At 39.6% G+C, this 22225-nt stretch overlaps 1 protein-coding gene across 1 annotated transcript; it reads left to right on the forward strand.

The window, feature by feature from the left end:
• Window positions 1–1637: 1637 nt before the first annotated feature.
• Window positions 1638–21010, forward strand: LOC106882683 (glyoxalase domain-containing protein 5). The gene is made up of 4 exons (XM_052972679.2): window positions 1638–1854; window positions 18229–18372; window positions 19564–19722; window positions 20357–21010. Exons 1-4 carry the CDS (start codon window positions 1681–1683, stop codon window positions 20483–20485), a joined length of 606 nt encoding a protein of 201 aa, XP_052828639.1. The 5' UTR covers window positions 1638–1680; the 3' UTR covers window positions 20486–21010.
• The last annotated feature ends 1215 nt before the right edge of the window (window positions 21011–22225 follow it).

The raw sequence follows: 22225 nt of genomic DNA on the forward strand, positions 1-22225 counted from the left end.
GCTTTCAAAGTGATTGCAGAGCAATGTGAAATTAAGTACTTTGCTCAAGAACGCAATGCATCACCTTGTCCAGGAATTGATACTGCTATCCTATGATTGTGAGTGCAACACCCTGACCACTAGGCCACACATCTACGCATTACTTCACACAGCACATGTAATATATTAATACATGAGTGCAAGAACACATTTAAACACAACACTCAGCATTGTGCCAAATCCTAGACATTGAGAGGTAGGGCAAAATACTGGAAGATATTCGGTTTCTATCATTTTCACCACCTTCACCTGCTCAACAATTCCTGTATACTCACAAACAATGGTGTATGTGTGTGTTATGTATTACTTTATTAATAAAATGTTCTGAAAACACTAAAAATGTAGTCTCTTTATTCAATTCATTTACCCTTCTTTATCTGTGGCTTTTTTTTGACTCAGGTTTATCCTCCTCCTCCTCCTCATCATCATCATCATTAAATGTCCACTCTCCCATGTTTCTATGAGCTGGACAGAGTTGGGAGTGCATGTTACAAATAGGTGTTGATCCTATGCAAACATTTGTGCCTCTGGGGACAGGTGGTCCATATTTATTTAACCTCTATAATCTGAACAATTCATTGGCTTGTGCTCCATTCGCGTAGCTCTCAGGATCATTGACAGACACACAAATCACCACATTGCAACAAGAAATGGCCTTTGCAATGATTTTCATTACCTTGGTCATGGTGTATCTCGTGTGAAAAGGTTTTCTAATGTAAGTGTTTCTATAACTGTCTCAGTCGCAGTATCCCTACTATGTCCTACAAACACCACTTTTCAACTACTTTTAGTCTGGTGTAGAGTCCTGTCTGAAGCACAGGTTGCAATCGGAAAATAAGGATGTACAACTAATTTTGAGTCACTGGCACGTTCTTAAAAGTGGTTGGCATTAGGAAGGGCATCCAGCCGTAGAAATCATATCAAAACAGACTATGGAACCTGGTGCGACCCCTGCCCTTGCCAGTTCCTGTCAAGCTGTCCAACCCATGCCAGTATGGAAAATGGGCGTTAAATGATGATGGTGGTGGCGGCGATGACGATGAGGAAGATCGATACCCTGTCAATCATTTTAGTTCTTTTTCTAACAGTCTAACTATATATATCATCTCTCTTTCTAATCCTTGTCCATCATTCTGCCTTTATAGCTCTCACACTCGTTCCCCCACCTCAGCTTCACTCAATTGCCAAACGTTGCTTTCTTCACCTCAACCTCCATTATTCTCTGTCAAAGCAACCTACAGTCTAAGACATTGAACCAGTCACGTAATGTCAGCTTTTACCCGACACCTTTCTTGACATTACTTTCCCTCCCATCCCATATTTCCACAGACACCATTCCCCCAAACACAACGAGGGAGCCTCTACGTGGTGTCTCGAACTCCTAGAAATAGTAGCTAGATCTCCCACACACGCTGTCGTCTACAAAAATAAAAGACACAATGGATAGTATACCAGATACATAACCAGCAAAACAAAAATTTTAAAAAAATATGATAGCCACGGCTGGAATGTCTTTTGATCAGCAATGTGTTTGATCAAAGTAAATAGTTTTCTAAGATATCTATTTATACTAGTGTCATGGCGTTAATATAACGACCGATAGTAATATTACCTATTTTAAAACAGTTGTCAGTTTTTGCCATGTTCTTAACTCGTCAATCAGCACGTACACACAAACGGTGGCGATTCTATTCAATAAGAGGGCTTTTTTTTTCCTGGCTTAGCACTCAAGTAATACATAGTCCGCTGTCTGTCCGACTACTGTCAAAGATGTACAGAACCATGGCCCCTAAATTCCTTATGGCAGTCAGATCAGTAAGTATTACAGTATTTTTTGGTTGAAGTCTTTTGCTGGAGCTGCAACAAGGTCTCTGTTTTGCCAAATAGGATTTTCTACCGAAGACTAGCTCAGCGCTGTACAAAACAATAACCATAAATTATACGGTTGTTGGGCGCAACTACAGAAACATGCCCCACTCTTCCCGACTTTGTTTCCCCCCATAACTTTTTTAAATTGTATAAAAAAAATTTTCCAAGCATATACTTTAGATACATAATCTGCACTATCTAAAATGTATCTGGAAAATTTCATTAAAAAGAATATGTATTCTAAAGAAAGTTAAGGATAGGCGGGACAAAGTTGGGGAACACAAACACACTTCTGTAAAGACGCTGGTTGTTGTGGTTTCGCACCTGGTCAGCCTTGATTAAAAAGACTTTTGATCAAAGACAGGCATTACAGCCGTGACGTTGCACCACGTGTTGACATAGTGTATCTAGGACCAAATGCACTTTAATTTTGAAGACAGTAAAATGTGATTATTGAAAAGTCTGGTTACACGGTTGCTAAGTCCCAAATCAGTTCCGAATGAGTAGACGTTATGATCAAAGAAATTCAAACTTTGGTCTTAACATATTTTGTACTTTGTGTGTGTGTGTGTGTGTGCCTGTATATGAGAGCCTTAGGGCTTGGTGCCACTTATCCTGTGCGTTAAAATAAGAACTACGGTAGATAATATAGATTTCAAATTTTGAAACAAGACCAGCACATTCGAGGGAGAGGATAAGTCGATTACAGCAACCCCACACTATTCAACTGGTACTTATTTTATCGACCCCGGCGCCATTTGAACTCCGAACGTAAAGTCGGAAGAAACGCAGTTAAGCATTTTGTCCAGCGTGATAACGATTCTGCCAGCTCGTCATCCGAATGTGGTGGATAATATAGAATAAGAAACCGTCAAGGCGGTGAGCAAGGCACCGCTTTATTACAGACTGAAACGAGAAAGAGAGAGAGAGAGAGTACGTGTGTGTGTATATATATATACACATACAAGCACATACAGTATTTACTTGTATATAAAGCGCACCCCGATCTTTCTGATTTGGCGGGCATCACTTTTTATTTAGTGTGTTTTCTATCAGAAAGATCCTACATACATACATATTATATATATACACACACACACACACACACACACACACACACACACACACACATATATATATATATATATATATATATATATATATACACACACACACATACATACATATATTTACACACACATATATGCATACATACGTACGTACATGTATTTGTTTGTGTACATCTCCGTAACGTAGCGCTTCGGCAAAAAACACCAATAGAATAGCAATAGTACCCTAATGCAGCGGTCCCCAACCTTTTGCTACCACGAACCCGTTTCATCGAGACAATTTTGTCAAGGACTGGGTTATTACGCACAAACCAAACACAAGAAAGTGCGTATATAACTTAATTATTGCATATATATAGTACATATATAATGCAAAAATACTCTTCAGACTGCATTAATCAATAAATTAGAAACAGAGTTTTAAAATTTATTCTTTCTGTGCAGCCCGCTATCAAATGATTCACAACCGGAGGCTGGGGACTTCTTAGCCGAATGTACCCCACTTCAATCACATCTGTTTTTAAAAATTAAGAAGTTAGCTTCCCAACCACATGGTTCTGGGTTCAATACCGTTGCGTGACACCTTGGCCAAGTGTCTTCTACTATAGCCTCGGGCCGAACAAATCCTTGTGAGTGGATTTTGGTAGACGGAAACTGAAAGAAGCCTGTCGTGTGTGTGTGTGTGTTCGTGCGTGCGTGCGTGCCTATGTGCGTGTGTCCTGCTGCCGGTTGACAACCTGTGGTAGTTTGTTTACACCCACGTAACTTAGCGGTTCGACAAAATAGGTCGATAGAATAAGTGATTGGCTTAAGAATGAGTACTGGAGTTGATTCGTTCCACTAAAAAAAATGATCACAGATGACTTTCAAGAAACACTACATGAAGCAAGTTTTCAACAGTGAAAGCAGAGTAACCTCCCTTGTTATGAACTGTTTCATTTGATTGGTAGAATTGTGAGATTAAGGCAGCGAGCTGGCAGAAACGTTAGCACACCGGGGGAAACCCTTAGCGGTATTTCGTCTGCCGTTACGTTCTGAGTTCAAATTCCGCCGAGGTCGACTTTGCCTTTCATCCTTTCAAGGTCGATAAATTAAGTACCAGTTATGCACTGGGATCGATGTAATCAACTTAATCCCTTTATCTGTCCTTGTTTGTCTCCTCTAGGTTTAGCCCCTTGTGGGCAATAAAGAAATAAGAAACGTTAGCAAGCCGGGAGAAACGCCTATCAGTATTTCGTCTGTCTTTACGTTCTGAGTTCAAATTCTGCCGAGGACGACTTTGCCTTTCATCCTTTAAGGGTTGATAAATTAAGTACCAGTTGCGTACTGATGTCGATCTAATCGACTGGTCCCCTCCCACAAAAATTTCGAGCCTTGTGCTTAGATTAGAAAAGAATTGTGAGATTGTTGGATAATATACCAGTTGTATTTGTCTTTACAGTGGAAGTGCATGGCTTAGTGGTTAAGGTGTTGGACTCATAATCGTAAGATTGTGGTTTCGGTTCCTGGACCGGACGATGCATTGTGTCCTTGCGCAAAACACTTCGTTTCACGTTGCTCCAATTTCTTAGTTGGTAAAGACGAGTCATCCTACGACGGACCGACATTCCGTCTAGGGAGGAATATATACGCCGGAGACACAGGAAAACCAGCCATATGCTTCTTACAGAGTTATGTGGAATAACCATTTGTCTTTACGTTTTGAGTTCAAAACCCACCGAGGTCAAACTTGCTTTTCAACCTTCTGGAATCGATAATATAAAGTATAAGTTAAGTGCTGACGGCAGTAAATATTCTGAAATGCTTCTTGAATAGATATCATAGAATTATAAGAGAAAATTATATTAGAAAAAAAAAAGAAATATGGAATGAAAGACAGAGTTGATCTCAGCGGGATTTGAGCTCGGATTGTAATAATCCAGAACAAATACAGGAAGACATTTTCTTAGTCAACCTCAGTTGAGCACTGGGGCTGATGTAATCGATTTAACTTCTCTCTCTAAAATTGCTAGCCTTGTGTCAACAATTTCACACACACACACACACATTTATTAAAGCTGAACATTTTTTCACAAACTGATAATCAGACGAACAGTCACGTGAAACTCTACCTTTGGTATTCGAGGACTATATTTTCCACCTTGTTTTGCATGTATGTGCTTTCTTGTGTGTGTGCGTGTGCGCGCGTGCATGCGTGTGTGCACGCGTCATGGACGCAAAATCAGAAGTGCCATTGACAGCTAAGAAGCACAAGGAGATGACCACCATCAGTGAAGATGGAGCAATCGCCATGCGCGCGCGTGTAAAAAAGGAAAGACAAGCTACCGAACTTGAAATGGCGAGTTGAAAATATATTTCCTTGAAATTACAATCCAAAACGGGGGAAAAAAATAATATCGGCGTTAATAAATTTTTAACGTCGTGGTGCAGGGGAGAGAACTCGCCAAAATTTCGATCAGCAAAAATTGAGATCGGTCAGAATGGAAAGTCAGTTTGATCTTTGTTAACCATAGTGACAATGTTGGACATGTTTCAGTATTACTAGGCGTATTCAGTGAAGCGTTAAGTAAATGAAAGTAAATAGCTTCGGAAATTTTCTTTGTAGAGAAAGTTCTTCTGCACAAATGATATATAACTAAGTGCAGACGACCATATTTGAGTTGATTTGTTTGTGTGTGTATCTGTGTGTACATGTGTGTGTGTGTGCATGCATGTGTGAGTGTGTGTGCATATGTGTGTGAGAGGGAGTGTGCATACATATGTATGTGTTTGTGTGTGTGTGGTGTGCATGCGTGTGTACATGTGTGAGTGTGCATGTGTGAGTGTACATGTGTATGAGTGTATGCATGTGTGTGTGTGAGAGAGAGAATGTGCATGCATGTGTGTGTGTGAGAGAGAGTATGTATGTATGCGTTTGTATATGTGTGCATGCATGTGTGTATGTGTGTTGGTGTGCATGTGTGTGAGAGTGAGTGTGCATTCATGTGTGCGTGGGTGTGCATGTGTGTTTGTTGTGAGTGTGCATGTGTTTGTGTGTTGGTGTCTCCCTGTCTTGACATCGCATAATTGCTGTAAACCAGCGTCATCATCACGTGGTCGGGCAGCAAACTCCTTACATCCAACCACCCTGTACCCTCACCACATCTGCACCCACACCAAATCTACATCACACCTACCTGTGTCCACATAACACCTGTGACAACATTAAAATTGCCAAACAAAAAAAACGAAAAGATCTATAATGGTTATTTTATTTTCCTTTTGAACCCAACGAATTGAAAAATTATATTTTTAATGTATCACACTTCATTTCTTTTCTCCTCTTCTCATATTTATTATGGTTATTATTTTGAAAAACATTATCATTGAATATTTGAAATATTAGATTTCTGAAATGTCAGCAATGATTTCAAGTGTAACTTGACATTATCCTTCAAAATCATATATATTTAATTGTACACATGCACAATATTCTTTTCTACTCTAGTTACAAGACTCAAAATTTTGGGGGAGGGGGCAAGTCGATTAGGTCGACGCCAGTACACAACTGGTACTTAATTTATCGACCCTGGAAAGATGAAAGGCAAAGTCGACCTCGGCGGAATTTGAACTCAGAATGTAACGGCAGACGAAATACCGCTAAGCATTTCACCCGGCGTGCTAACGATTCTGCCAGCTCACCACCTTACATAAGCACAATATTGGCACAGGCATGGCTGTGTGGTAAGAGGTTTGCTATTGAACCATATGGTTTTGGGTTCAGTCCCACTGTGTGGCACCTTGGACTTTTATTATGGTAGAAGACACTAAGTGTTGTCTACTACATCCCCAGGCCAACCAAAGTCTTGTGAATGAATTTGACAGATGGAAACTGAAAGATGCCCTTTGAGTGTGTGTGCTTTGTTGTGTTAAGTACTGGTTGTCACAAAGTACTAAAATACATATATACATTCTTTGATAATAATAAGAAAATATTAAAAACAGTTTACAAGAGAGTATTCAACAAAAAGTATTAGGAGTTCAATAAAAATCATGTTTGGTAGTATATATATTCAATAAAAACCATGTTTGTTTGGTTGTATATATATATACACAGAAAGAGATATATTTAAGAATTTACAAAAAATTGGAGAGGAACCAACCTGTCTTTTTAACATGTTTTCTCTTTTGTGTGTAGCTAAGAATATACATATATATCTGTAAAAATATGTGACACTAATTCGGTAGCCATGATAAAACTCCGAGTTTCGGATACTGGAGTGGGAACCCACGCCAACATCTCTTCAGTTATCCGGCCATTGAAAATTCCTGTGAAAAATGACTGGTTATTTTTCACAGGAATTTTCAATGGCCGGACAACTGAAGAGATGTTGGCATGGGTTCCCACCCCGGCATCCGAAACTCGGAGTTTTATCATGGCTACCGAATAAGTGTCACATATTTTTACAGATAAATTCCTCTATTTACATAATATCGAGGTCTCTTTCTTTCTTTTGTTGTCTTTTCTATCAATATATATATATATATATATATATATATATATATATATATATATGCTTAAATGTAAATATTTTCCCAAATAAATTATACTTCGTGTTTGTGGCTCTGATGAAGCTATACGGTGTTACTCAGGCACTCAGCTTGTAGCAGAAACGGCTGTAAGCTAATGAAGTTCATAAGATAATTATTTATTCCTTTCCCATCTCTGTTTTTCTCTCTCACACACACACACACACACACACACACACACACATAGATAGATATTGGTTGATTGATTTTTTTTTTAATGTATTTCTTTCCCACACTGGAAAAACTGTGAATATTACATTTCCTTTTTGTGCCTTAAATAGAAAAAAGTTGTCTTTATTTGTTGTTCTTGTTGTTTGTTTAACCCTAAGGCAGTCCTATGATAAAAAGAAGCAAGCAGCCAAGACCATTCCATATGTTTGTTCGTTTTTTTTGCTTTTGATTTTTGTAGTTGTAATGTATTTTGTGTTTCTAAATATAGTGTATTTTTTATGTATTTTTCTGTATGTATTTTATGTATTTATGAAGAGTTTTTTTGTTTTTTTTTACTAGATTATCAAATGTGTTCTCTCCGTCTTTTTTATGAAGATACAGTATTTTAGGGAGTCTAACTTCTATTTTTAGAAGAACTGGCATTAGTAGCCACATAGTAATTCTGTTGTTTTCCTTCTTTGTGAAGGTGGCAGTGGTGGCGGTGGTGGTGGTGGTAGTGGCGGTGGTGGTGGTAGTGGCGGTGGTGGTGGTAGTGGCGGTGGCGGTGGCGGTGGTGATGGTGGCGGTGGTGGTGGCGGTGCTGGTGGCAGCAGCAGCAATGGCAGTGTTGCTGTTGCTGTTGCTGCTGCTGCTACTGATGATGATGATGATGATGATGATGATGATGGTGGTGGTGGCGGTGGCAAGGGTGGATTCAGATAGTGACATTGGTGGTGGCAACAGAGGTAGAAGTGGAGGCAACGGTGGACGTAACAGTAGCTGGCAGTGGTGGTGTTGGTGGTGGTGGTGGTGGTGGTGGCAGCATTGGCAGCGCCCCCCCTCCCGCAGGCAGCAGCAGATACAGCAGCAGTGGTGCTGGTATTGGGAGTGGTGTTGGTGGTGGTGGTCAAGGAAGCAAGATATTGATTATTTCCATTATCAATTTTTGGGGTTTTGTTTTACTTCTATGTCTTTGTTTTTTTTTTGTTTTTTTTTGTGTTTTTGTTTTCCAAGCTTGTATCTGTAAAGAGTTACACTTGATTGACATTGGCATCAATAAGTACCATAATTCCAGCTGAAAGGTCAAAGGTTCCTCTTGTTTGCATCTCTGGTATTTCATTGCATTCATGGCTGGCAAGACAGTTCTTCATCATCAGCAGCATCATCATCATCATCACCATCCTCACCACCACCATCATCATCACCATCATCATCATCATCATCACCACCACCACCACCATCATCACCACCACCACCACCACCATCATCACCACCACCATCACCATCACCACCACCACCACCACCATCATCACCATCACCACCACCACCACCACCATCATCACCACCACCACCATCATTGTCATCATCACCACCACCACCACCATCATCATCATCATCATCATTTAATGTCCATTTTCCATGCTGGCATGGGTTGGACTGTTTCATTTGAAAACTGGTAAGCTGGGGAGCTGAGCTGCACCAGGTTCCAATCTGATCTGGCATGGTATCTTACAGCTGGATGCCCTTCCTGATGCCAACCACTCCACAGAGTGTACTGGGTGCCAGTTACAAAACACCAACATCAGCCATGATTAGCAATTCAGTAATTCACTTAGTTTGACAGGTCTTCTTCTCAAGCACAGTACATTGCTAAAGGTCTCAGTCACTTGTCACTGCTTTTTATGTGCCACCAGCATGGGTGCCAGTTGCAGGTGCCACCACTGCCAGCTACTGTTACGTCCACCATTGGCTTCACTGCTACCTCTGTTGCCACCACCAATGTCACTATTTAACTTCACTCTTACCATCGCCATCACAATCACCACCACTACCACCACCACCACCATAAAAACTACCCAGTACACTCTGTAAAATGGTTGGTGTTAGGAGCAGCATCAAGCCATAGAAACCATACCAAAAAGGACAATTAGAGCCTGGTGCAGCTTGTCAAACCGTCCAACCCATACCAGCATGGAAAATGGATGTTAGAGTATGATGATGATGATGATGATGATGATGATGATGATGATGATGAAGATATTTACCCAAAGCGCCACACCACGTTAGTGTGCTAACTTTACAATTAGTGTGGACATTTAACGTGAATAAATGAAACCCACTGCGTCACAAGTTGTTGTTTTAGCTATTTAACCCCAGATCAGCAATGCCCACACAATCTTATGTTCAAATGCATTTCAGCTGCGACCAGCTTGTTTTTTTTTGTTATTTTTTTTCTTTCTAATTTTAATTTGTGAGTACCATGTTGAACGTGGAGGCGCAATGGCCCAGTGGTTAGGGTAGCGGACTCGCAGTCATAGGATCGCGGTTTCGATTCCCAGACCGGGCGTTGTGAGTGTTTATTGAGCGAAAACACCTGAAAGCTCCACGAGGCTCCGGCAGGGGATGGTGGCGAACCCTGCTGTACTCTTCCACCACAACTTTCTCTCACTCTTACTTCCTGTTTCTGTTGTACCTGTAATTCAAAGGGTCAGCCTTGTCACACTGTGTCACGCTGAATATCCCCGAGTACTACGTTAAGGGTACACGTGTCTGTGGAGTGCTCAGCCACTTGCACGTTAATTTCACGAGCAGGCTGTTCCGTTGATCGGATCAGCTGGAACCCTCGACGTCGTAAGCGACGGAGTGCCAACAACAACCATGTTGAACATATCCAATAGGTGAGTATGATTTGGGATAAATTTTGGCTGCTATGCAGGTTCAGCGACTGCGAATTGGTTCCTTAGATGGATGTTCTCAAGGATTTAGAACTTTCTTTTGACTTCTGTCATAGCAACAAAGTGGGTGAAAAGTGTAATGAACGGGTGGTAGACAATACGTGTTCTAGATGTGCATTTGTGCAGGGAAAACTGTAAAATAATGTTAGTTCAGATTGGGGAACTTTGATGTTTATAACTTCGGCCGCCAACACTTTTTTTCTGCAAAATAGGGGTAGCTTATCCTGTTCAGGCTATATTATTAGCATTATCCTGCGTTTGAGAATTTAAAATCACTTCTTTAAATTAAATTAAGTATTACGGGTCTGTACAACCAACATACTGGGAGACAAACGAACAAAGCAACCTCTACGCAGTCAATCTACCTGTAAGAAATAGCAGCTAAACCTTCGACTCATACTCTACCGTCGTGGGAAAATGAAGACATCGAATAATGTAGTCCTAGATACATTGTCTGAATAAAAGACGGCGTGGTCAATGGTAGATAGCCTTTATTTTTGGTCTGCTCGATTAGAACAGAAAAAAAAAGGCATGGAGATGTTGACATGGGAGACGTTGACGAGACTATGATGTTATGAAGACTATAATGTTATGAATGTAACTATAAGTGGTATGCCAGTTTCTCGTCTCTGTTGGAACCACGACTTTGTACATTGTTAGTGTTCTTACGAAATAAGGCGGGGAGCCGACAAAATCGTCAGCACGTCGGACAAAATGCTTAACGGTATTTCTTCCGACTCTTTACCATCTGAATTCAAATCCGTCAACTTTGCCTTTCATTATTTCGGGGTCGATGCAACAAGTATTAGAGTTAGTTGAAAAATTCCAATCCTTGTGCCTACTGTAAAAATAAAATTTTAAAAAACTATCTTATAAAATGCACGAACATCACAGCACAACTTCCCATTTACCCTCCGGTAAATTTATTCATAATTCATGTTTATATAAGAAACAACACACATTTTATTTCACATATTTAGGTTGCGACACCGGAATTTGTTGATAGCCCTTTGGCCTAATTAATAGTAAACTTTTAAGAGAAGAAGGGGAAAAACTTCTTGTTATTATATTTCACCTGATTTTGTTGGGATTATATCTCCAAATATTGTCTAATTCAAGGTATGTCTTTTGGCATCGATATTTAAACACACACACAAACATATACGTCTGTGACTAGCACACACGCATATAGATAACTAAGTCTACTTGAATATATTCTACATTTACTCTGTATGTGCGTGTGTGTGTCTGTGAATGAACACGTATTTGTAAGAGTCTCATGATAACTGCTCCGATATATATATATTTCGTGGACTTGTATTCTATTTTTAATCGATTGGATCTCTAGAGCCGTACACGCCCTTAGACCGAAATTGTTACAAGAATCCTCCCATCGAGATGTCACTTTGCTTAACTAGTAGATAAATACTATTAATGTAACATTGTAGGCATTCATATTCAACATCATTTATACATGTGTGTGTGTTATCAGTTAGTTGTCCGTAAGTCCGAACGAAAGCACACTCTAAAAGAAAAACAGTGGCGATTATATTTTTATATTAGCAAGCAGTATATTCCTGGTTATGGCATATATAACTGATCAGAATGTTATCGATGGTTTCATGCCTACCAAGTGCAATAGTCGGTGAGCAACCGTCAGGAATTTTCTCACAAGTTATATGCTATAACCAGGAATATACTCCTCGACGTGCAGTTACGTAACTGTGCTGTTATTTAATATCCGCTTATCTAATACCCAGTGCGAAACTGATCGGCTGAAATGGATCTATAATATTATAGACTTTGATTAATACACTTACTGTATTGACAAATATATGTGTGCATAATTTACTGGCCTATGGACTCTTTAAACGATTTTATATATATATATATATATATTTATATATATATATATATATATATATATATATATATATATATATATATATATATATATATATATATATATATGCCATTTAAGAATCCTTAAGTCAGAAAAGTATGCACTTTTATATTTGTCTATAGAGTGGGTGTATTAATCGAAGTGTACAGTATAATATATCCATTATGGCCGATCTTATAAGTTTTGCACTAGATGACAGCCTGGTTATGTAACCCTATGCTCTTCAGACTTGGCAGTTATGGACATTGGTTGTAATGGATACTGTACACTTCGATTAATATATAAATATTTAATTTTGATAACAATATAGGATATATGTGTGTGTATGTGTATATATATATATATATATATATGGCAAGCCAAGTAAGATCGTTGCCAGTGCCCCAGGACTGGCTCTTGTGCGGGTGGCACATGAGATGCACCATTTTGAGCGTGGCCGTTGCCAGTACCGCCTGACTGGCTCCCGTAGGATTTTCGAGTGAGATCGTTGCCAGTGCCCCTGGACTGGCTTGTGCGGGTGGCATATAAAAGACACCATTTCGAGCTTGGCCGTTTTCGTGCGGGTGACACGTAAAAGCACCCACTACACTCTCTGAGTGGTTGGCGTTAGGAAGGGCATCCAGCTGTAGAAACTCTGCCAAATTAGATTGGAGCCTGGTGTTGCCATCCTGTTTCACCAGTCCTCAGTCAAATCGTCCAACCCATGCTAGCATGGAAAGCAGACGTTAAACGACGACGATGATGATGATGATGATGATATATATATAAATTGCTGAGAAAACATGTTCGCTACTTCCAACAGTTGGTTTAAAGACCAGATCCAACTAAATCTGCATTATCTACAGTGGGAAGAAATTTCAATCAACTGATTTTGTATGAGTTATCTCTCTTGTTTGTTATTTTTAGATTTTAAACATGGCTAAAGGGAGTACTGTCGACTGCTTGGTTGGATATTTCTAGTTAATGGAAGTTTTTCAATTTACCCATAGGCATAGACCACCTTTTTTGATAAGCAGACTGCTTGAGACATGACTCATTATCAGGCAGTGCTGCAAAAACAATTCAAGGTTATTTTACATTCAGAAAGTCCTGCAGGCTGCAGTTTGCTCATGATATTTACCATAAGCGCAGGAGTGGCTGTGTGGTAAGAAGCTTGCTACCCAACCACATGGTTCTGGGTTCAGTGTGACACTTTGGGCAAGTGTCTTCTACTATAGCCTTAGGATGACCAAAGCCTTATGAGTGGATTTGGTAGACGGAAACTGAAAGAAGCCTATCGTGTGTGTATATATATATATATATATATATATATATATATATACGGCAGGCTTCTTTTAGTTTCTGTCTACCAAATCCACTCACAAGGCTTTCGTCACTCCGAGGCTATAGTACAAGGCACTTGCACTAAGTGCCACATGGTTCTGGGACTGAACCCAGAACCATGTGGTTGGTAAGCAAGCTACTTAACACACACCCACTCCTGCACCTATAAAATAGCTATTTCCCAATTGGGGAACCGAACCCCAGCCACCGTGGTGAGAGCGCAGAATCCTAACCACTAGACCATATACATGGAAAGGCTTCCACAATGTTTCCATTTCAAGTAATTGGCATCTCATTCCCCTCTCTCTCCATATACATGCGAATAGCTACCACAATGTTTCCATCTACCAGATTCACTCACAAGGGTTTGGGTCGAAACGGGCTGAAGGTTCTATCCATACAATGGTCCTGAATCCAGAACTGTGTGGTTGGAAAGCAAACTTCGTACCCACAGCTGTGTTATACAGATTTTAAAACAACCACACCTGTGTAACAAATATCAAAATCCTATTTGTGAACTCGTTTAATTACAAGCTTGCTTTTTCCTCTCATGACACTGATCAGTTTTTTTGTTTGTAACACGCATATTAACAAATGTTTTATGCGTGATTAAGTTGTTACATATCAAAGTCCAACACTAAACAAAGTGCCACCCTCGCACTTGTTCTCAAACTACATATGACTGTTCAAACAAATTAATCAATCAGTAAAAGAGTGATCTAGATAAATGCATTGTTTCTTATCTACTCGTTAGATAATTTATATATAGATGTGTGTGTGTGTATAAGCTTGGCTGTGTGGTAAGTTTGCTTCTTTACCACATGGTTCTGGGTTCAGTCCCATTGCATGGCACCTTGGGAAATTGTCTTCTACTATAGCCTCAGACTGGATCTGATAGATGGAAACTGAAAGAAGCCTGTCACACACACACACACACACACACACACACACACACACACACACACACACACACACACACACACACACACACACACACACACACACACAGAATAAGTACCGAGCTCTAAAAAAATAACTACTGAGGGTTGATACTTTTGAATAAAATTCTTCAAGGCAGTGCTCCAGCATTGCCACAGTCTAATGACTGAAACAAAAGAAAAGAAAGAATCATACACACACACACACACACACACACACACACACACACACACACACACACACACACACACACACACACGCATATATATATAAAAGTACTCTCTAACTCTCCAATGAGATTCTGCTTTATAATCATTTAATTATTATAATTAAAATCTTTAAAGTCGGAATTGAAACAGCTGTCAAGGATTATGTTGTTTGCAGTTGATAAATATAATTATTTATTGATTAATCTCTATTTTCTCATTTTATACATATATATATATATATATATATAATGCGAGAGAGTTAGGGATTGAGGATTCAACCCACTAAGGGATAGTATCTATCCAATATACTGCTGGGAGGGTACCCAATTATTGTTACACTAGTGTTATACGAAGTGCAATAAATGGGAGCGGGTAAAAGGGGTGGGGGGGTTTACCCTAAATTTATATATCAATTAGAAAATGGAGGATAATATGCTGAACCCAACGACTTGCAGACAGTGTATCCCGTTGAATTCATTAATTTAATTCATAGCTAAAGTGACAAAAAAACTCACAAAGTACAGGTGTTTATGAAAAACCATGTTATTTTGCCAACCGGGTTTACAGATAGAAGTACAAAGTACATAAGGAATTAGAGAATGAACGAATTAAATTAATGAATTCAACAGGATACACTGTCTGCAAGTCGTTGGGTTCAGCATATTATCCTCCATTTTCTAATTGATATATATATATATATATACACATACGCACATACATATATATGTATGTATGATTGTTTGTATGTATGTATAAAGGTAACTTAGTCATTTTACTGGTCTTCAGCCCAAATTTGAAGCCATTATTTCTGCCAGTGAAATGAACGATTTCATTTGTATGTCAATGATGTTCATTTACTCCCCTTGTGTGATGTCTAAACAAAGGTACACACATGCACATATACATTTACACACATACACACACACACACACATATAGTGGAGGTGCATAGCTTAGTAGTTAGGATGTTGGATTCACAACCATAAGATTGTGGTTTCAATTGTGTTCTTGAGCAAAACACTTCATTTCATTTTGCTCCAATCCACTCAGGTGTAGAAATGAGTTTAGCCTTGAGAAGGATGGGCTCCACCAGGCTTTCTTGGTCCAAGATACGCTACATGGCTGCAATGCCCCAACAACCCTGGGGGGTTAAGCGGCTTGTCAATTGTCAATCATCATCATCATCATCATTGGTTAATGTCCACTTTCCATGCTAGCATGGGTTGGACGATTTGACTGAGGACTGGTAATCCAGAAGGCTGCACCAGGCTCCAATTTGATTTGGCAGAGTTTCTACAGCTGGATGCCCTTCCTAACGCCAACCACTCCAAGAGTGTAGTGGGTGCTATTATGTACCACCAGCACGAGGGCCAGTCAGGTGGTACTGGCAACGGCCATGCTCAAGTGGTGTTTTTTAATTGCCACCTGCACAGGAGCCAGTCCAGCAGCACTGGCAACAACCTCGCTCAAATAGTTTTTCACGTGCCACCGATGCAAGTGCCAGTAAAGTGACGCTGGTAACCATCACGTTTGAATGGTACTTTTAATGTGCCAGCGGTATGGAAGCCAGTCAGGTCAATTTAGGGATTTAGTGGAAGACAGTTGCCCAATGTGCTGCATAGTGGGACTGAACCTGGAATGACACGGTTTGGGAGCAAGCTTCTTAACCACACATCCATACCCATGTTTATACGTGCGTTTATGTTTATGTGACACATACATTCTCTCTCTCTCACGCACACAACACCTGTTACACCTTGTCATGCTGTGATTAAAGTTTACACGTTAACAAAATTAAGACTAAAAATAAAATACAGTCACAAACAGATGACAGCTGATGAGAACTTGAAATCTTGTTATCATTCCTTCAACGAAGTAATTATGAATAAATGTTACATTAAAACACATGGGCACAGGTTGACATTTATACAAATGTACTCTACGCCACCTCACCACTTACCAGCACACCTTATTCTTTTTTATAAGCCATGACAGTTATTACAGGTGTCACATAACTCAATATTACAGGTGTGCTAAAGGTGGCAAGCTGATTGAATCGTTAGTATGCCAGGTAAAATGCTTAGTAACATTTCATGTCCCCACATTCTGAGTTCAAATTCTGCCTAGGTCAACTTTACTTTTAATCCTTTCACGATTGATAAAATAAGTACCAGTTGTATACTGGTGTTGATGTTATAGAATTAGCCCCTCTTCAAAAATTACTGGCCTTGCACCAAAATTTGAAACCAATATTATTATTATTATTATTATTATTATTATTTAAAGTGGTGAGCTTGCAGAATTATTAGCATGCTGGGCAAAATGCTTAGTGGTATTTCATCTATCTTTACCTTCTCAGTGTGGAGTCGCAATGGCCCAGTGGTTAGGGCAGCGGACTCGCGGTCATAGAATCGCGGTTTCGATTCCCAGACCGGGCGTTGTGAGTGTTTATTGAGCGAAAACACCTAAAAGCTTCACGAGGCTCCGGCAGGGGATGGTGGCGAACCCTGCTGTACTCTTTCACCACAACTTTCTCTCACTCTTATTTCCTGTTTCTGTTGTGCCTGTAATTCAAAGGGTCAGCCTTGTCACACTGTGTCATGCTGAATCTCCCCGAGAACTACGTTAAGGGTACACGTGTCTGTGGGGTGCTCAGCCACTTGCACGTTAATTTCACGAGCAGGCTGTTCCGTTGATCTGATAAACTGGAACCCTCGACGTCGTAAGCGACGAAGTGCCAACAACAACAAAACTTCTCAGTTCAAATTCTGCCACAGTTGACTTCGCCTTTCATCCTTTCAGGGTTGATAAAATAAGTACCGGTTGAACACTGGGGTCGATATAATTGACTTACACCCCTCACCCCGATATTAAAGCTGTCCTACAGCTTGTGGCTGTGTGGTTAAGAAGTTTGCTTTGTAGGTATGTGTTTTCGGGTTCAATTCCACTGTACAGTACCTTCAGGAAAAAGAGTCTTCTACCATAGATTTGACCTTGTGAATGAAATTTGCTGGATGGAAACTATATGGAAGCCTGTTAAATACTGGTGTCAAAATAATATTCCTATCAAGCATTTTAAATTGGAATAGAATTATATCTTCCACAATCAATAAAATAAAGTATCAGTCAATTATTTGTGTTGAATTAATATTCCTATAAAGCATCTTTGATGTGGAAGGAATTATAGTAGAGATCATATATGTATCACAGGTCTACCTAATCAGGACTGATCTGGAGTTAAATAACAGCATTAATAACAACAAACAGTTCAGCTCCTCACCACTAAACAGAGGAAAACAGTCAGACATGTTATTGCCTCAACATATTTGATTACATTTGAAAATGTCAACAATTTCAAAACTTGATATTTAAATTATCCTTTTCTATTTATGTTTGTCTTTCTTTTATTTTCTGTTTTGCCAGATCCGGCTATATTTGGTATCTTCAAAAATGTCAACTGGTTTCAAAGTTGACCGCTTGGATCATTTTGTAATTACGGTCAAGGATATCGAGCAGACAGTCAGTTTTTATACTAAAGTGCTGGGAATGGACTTGGTCTCGTTTAAGGTTAGTTGTTGAAAGTGCATACGACTTCACACAGCTGTCTCTACAGATTCATATAAACATGTACAAGCATTCTTTCATACATACATACATACATACATGCACATATGCTTACATGTATAAATCTGTATGTATACATGCATACTTATTTAAAATATATGTACGTGTGAATAGAGAAAAAACAAAGACTGAAAATTTTCAGACAATCAATATTCTTTTCTACTCTAGGCACAAGGCCCGAAATTTTTGGGGAGGGGGGGCCAGTCGATTAGATTGACCCCAGTATGCAACTGGTAATTAATTTATTGATCCCAAAAGGATGAAAGGCAAAGTCGACCTCGGCAGAATTTGAACTCAGAACGTAACGACTGACGAAATACCACTAAGCATTTCACTCGGCATGTTAATGTTTCTGCCAGCTCCTTGCCTTTAAAATAATCTTTTTTACTCTAGGCGCAAGGCCGGAAATTTGAGGGGAGGGAGTTCAAACGATGAATATTGAAGTATACTCTTTTACTCTCTCTTTTACTTGTTTCAGTCATTTGACTGCGGCCATGCTGGAGCACCACCTTTAGTTGAGCAAATTGACCTCAGGACTTATTCTTTGCAAGCCTAGTACTTATTCTATCGGTCTCTTTTGCCGAACCACTAAGTTACAGGGACGTAAACACACCAGCGTCAGTTGTGAAGCGATGTTGGTGGGGACAAACACAGACACACAAATACACACAAATACACACACACACATACATATATATATATATATATATATATATATATATATATATATATATATATATATATATATATATATATATATATACATATATACGACAGGCTTCTTTCAGTTTCCGTCTACCAAATCCACTCACAAGGCTTTGGTCGGCCTGAGGCTATAGTAGAAGACACTTGCTCAAGGTGCCACGCAGTGGGACTGATCCCAGAACCATGTGGTTGGTGAGCAAGCTACTTACCACACAGCCATGTACATATATGCAATTATACTTATAGACATTCATACTTACATGCGTGCTATATACATGTATACTCCAAACCATGTGAGTGCGAAGCCAGCTTTTTAAACACGTGGCCATGCTTGAGCTTAGTAATTATTTATTTATTTATTTATTTTTGCTTTGTAAATTGGTAAAACATGTTTTCACCTATTTCTTAACTTTATTTTTGAAATGGTAGGGTGGAACCAGAAAAGCTCTAAAATTTGGGAATCAGAAAATCAATTTGCACGAACATGGGCGAGAGTTTGAACCCAAGGCAAGTGAGCCTATGCCTGGCTCAGCCGATGTTTGTTTCATCACACAGACACATGTTACTGATGTTATTTATCATCTGAAGGTGAGATTTATTAACACATAAACTCTTCTCTATTGCTTTGTTATAACCTCCACCTTAGCAAAGCTGGAGCTATTGTTTTCAGTCATGTTTGTTTGTTTGTTCGTCCAGGGACAAGATATCTCAAGAATTGCTGGATGGATTGGGATGAAACTTTCAGAGATGTTTGGCCTCATGACTGGCACAAACTCATTAGATTTGGGGATTGATCCGGTAATGGACAAGGATTCTGGATTATTTTCCCTCTTTTTTTTTTTGCTTAAATTTTTCACCTCTCACTTATCCTAGATTTTATTTGATTATTATTATACACTCCATAGTAGTGCTTCCTCAATTTTTCAGGTGTGTGGTCATGTTAGATTGCATCCTAAATTTGTTACAACTGTGTTATCTGAAAGCTGTGTTACTTGAAAGCCAGTTCCAGCTGGAACTGCTTACTATGAGTTCAGTTCAATTCTCTGAATACCTTTTGTGTGTGTGTGTGTGTGTGTGTGTGTGTGTGTGTGTGTGTGCATGTGTGCATATGCAATGAATGGATTACATCCTACTATCTTGCTCATAAAGTGAGATAATTTCTAGGTGGAAAATATTCTATTTTAACAGATTATTATTATTATTTTTTTTTTTTTTTCCACAGGCATGCAATGTCCCAGTGGTGGAAGGACCAGTGGAACGAACTGGCGCTGAGGGACCAATTCAGTCCGTGTATGTCCGTGACCCTGATGACAATCTGATTGAGATTTCAAACTATTTGCCAGGAAAATAATTAAACTGCTAATTATCTGTGATGCTGTTGAAGATGTTTATAATCTACAATCTATAATATGGTTTCATTTCTCAGACAATTCTGCATCATCTACAATTTTAAAAACCTAGGGAAACAGTTGATTCAAATGCTCATAACCTTGACAGCAACATCAAAGAAATTATCATCAAGCCATATGAAATGTAGCTGGAATAACTCACTAATAAATAACAATTATACATGTGCCAAAAACATGTCATATGTGATGGCATATGAGCTACATGGCCATATTAAAAGCACCACAGTTTCAGTGTCTCATATTCAGGAAAAAAAGTTTTTAGTGCACTTAAGTATATAATGTAGGCACAACGTTGGATATAAGGGACCCAGGGTGAATTTTTGAGTTATTTTTTTGGGGAAAAAAAATCATGTCTTATATACCATCAAATAACCCTTTATCATTCAAACAGGCCATATATTCTACCTGTTTAAATCAAATATACTGTATAAACGACCGTAATAATAAAAGGTGTGTAAGATGTATAATTGTCCTTATTTATTTGAATTGTCTTGTATATACACTCAGTAAACTGTTTCTAATCCAAGAAAGTAAACTCAGCATTTACCCATCGGGTGAAATACATTGCGACTGTTTACCTTAAATAGTTTCAGATTATTCTGTATCATTCGATGTGGTTAACCAGAACTTGGACGATGCAAGAGTGCTTGAACAATATCTGACTGGACATATTATCCCTTTCTGTTCACCTCATATATATGTATGTATATATCATCATCATCATCATCACCATCATCATCATCATCATCACTTAATGTCTGTCTTCCATGCTGGCATGGGTTGGATGGTTTGACAGGAACTTGACTTTGCATCCAGTAAAACTGAATTATAGATTTGACAAGAGCTGGCCAACCAGAGGACTGCACTGAGCTCTACTGTCTGTTTTGGCATGATTTCTACAGCTGGATGCCCTTTCTAACACCAACCACTTTACAGAGTGGACTGTATGTATACATATGTATATATATCATCATCATCATCATCGTTTAACGTCCGCTTTCCATGCTAGCATGGGTTGGACGATTTGACTGAGGACTGGTGAAACCGGATGGCAACACCAGGCTCCAATCTAATTTGGCAGAGTTTCTACAGCTGGATGCCCTTCCTAACGCCAACCACTCAGAGAGTGTAGTGGGTGCTTTTACGTGTCACCCGCACGAAAACGGCCACGCTCGAAATGGTGTCTTTTATGTGCCACCCGCACAAGCCAGTCCAGGGGCACTGGCAATGATCTCACTCGAAAATCCTACGGGAGCCAGTCAGGCGGTACTGGCAACGGCCACGCTCAAAATGGTGCATCTCATGTGCCACCCGCACAAGAGCCAGTCCAGGGGCACTGGCAACGATCTTACTTGGCTTGCCGGGTCTTCTCACGCACAGCACATTTCCAAAGGTCTCAGTCAGTAGTCATCGCCTCGGTGAGGCCCAATGTACGACGGTCTTGCCTCACCACCTCAGCCCAGGTCTTCCTGGGCCTACCTCTTCCACGGGTTCCCTCAACTGTTAGGGTGTGGCACTTTTTCACGCAGCTATCCTCATCCATTCTCACCACATGTCCATACCAGCGCAATCGTCTCTCTTGCACACCACAACTGATGCTTCTAATGTTCAGCTTTTCTCTCAAGATACTTACACTCTGACGGGTATTCACATTGACATTACACATCCAACGGAGCATATAT

This window comes from Octopus bimaculoides, chromosome 14 (assembly GCF_046866305.1).
Source record: "Octopus bimaculoides isolate indiv1 chromosome 14, ASM4686630v1, whole genome shotgun sequence".
NCBI classification, from domain to species: domain Eukaryota; kingdom Metazoa; phylum Mollusca; class Cephalopoda; order Octopoda; family Octopodidae; genus Octopus; species Octopus bimaculoides.

What these genes read in the sequence shown, in the direction of transcription:
- LOC106882683 (XM_052972679.2), top strand. Translation starts at nt 1,681, where the DNA reads ATGTTCTTAACTCGTCAATCAGCACGTACACACAAACGGTGGCGATTC. An exon ending in TCCTTATGGCAGTCAGATCA is followed by an intron (nt 1,855 to 18,228) that starts GTAAGTATTACA and finishes CTGTTTTGCCAG; the next exon opens with ATCCGGCTATATTTGGTATC. An exon ending in ATGTTATTTATCATCTGAAG is followed by an intron (nt 19,723 to 20,356) that starts GTGAGATTTATT and finishes TTTTTTCCACAG; the next exon opens with GCATGCAATGTCCCAGTGGT.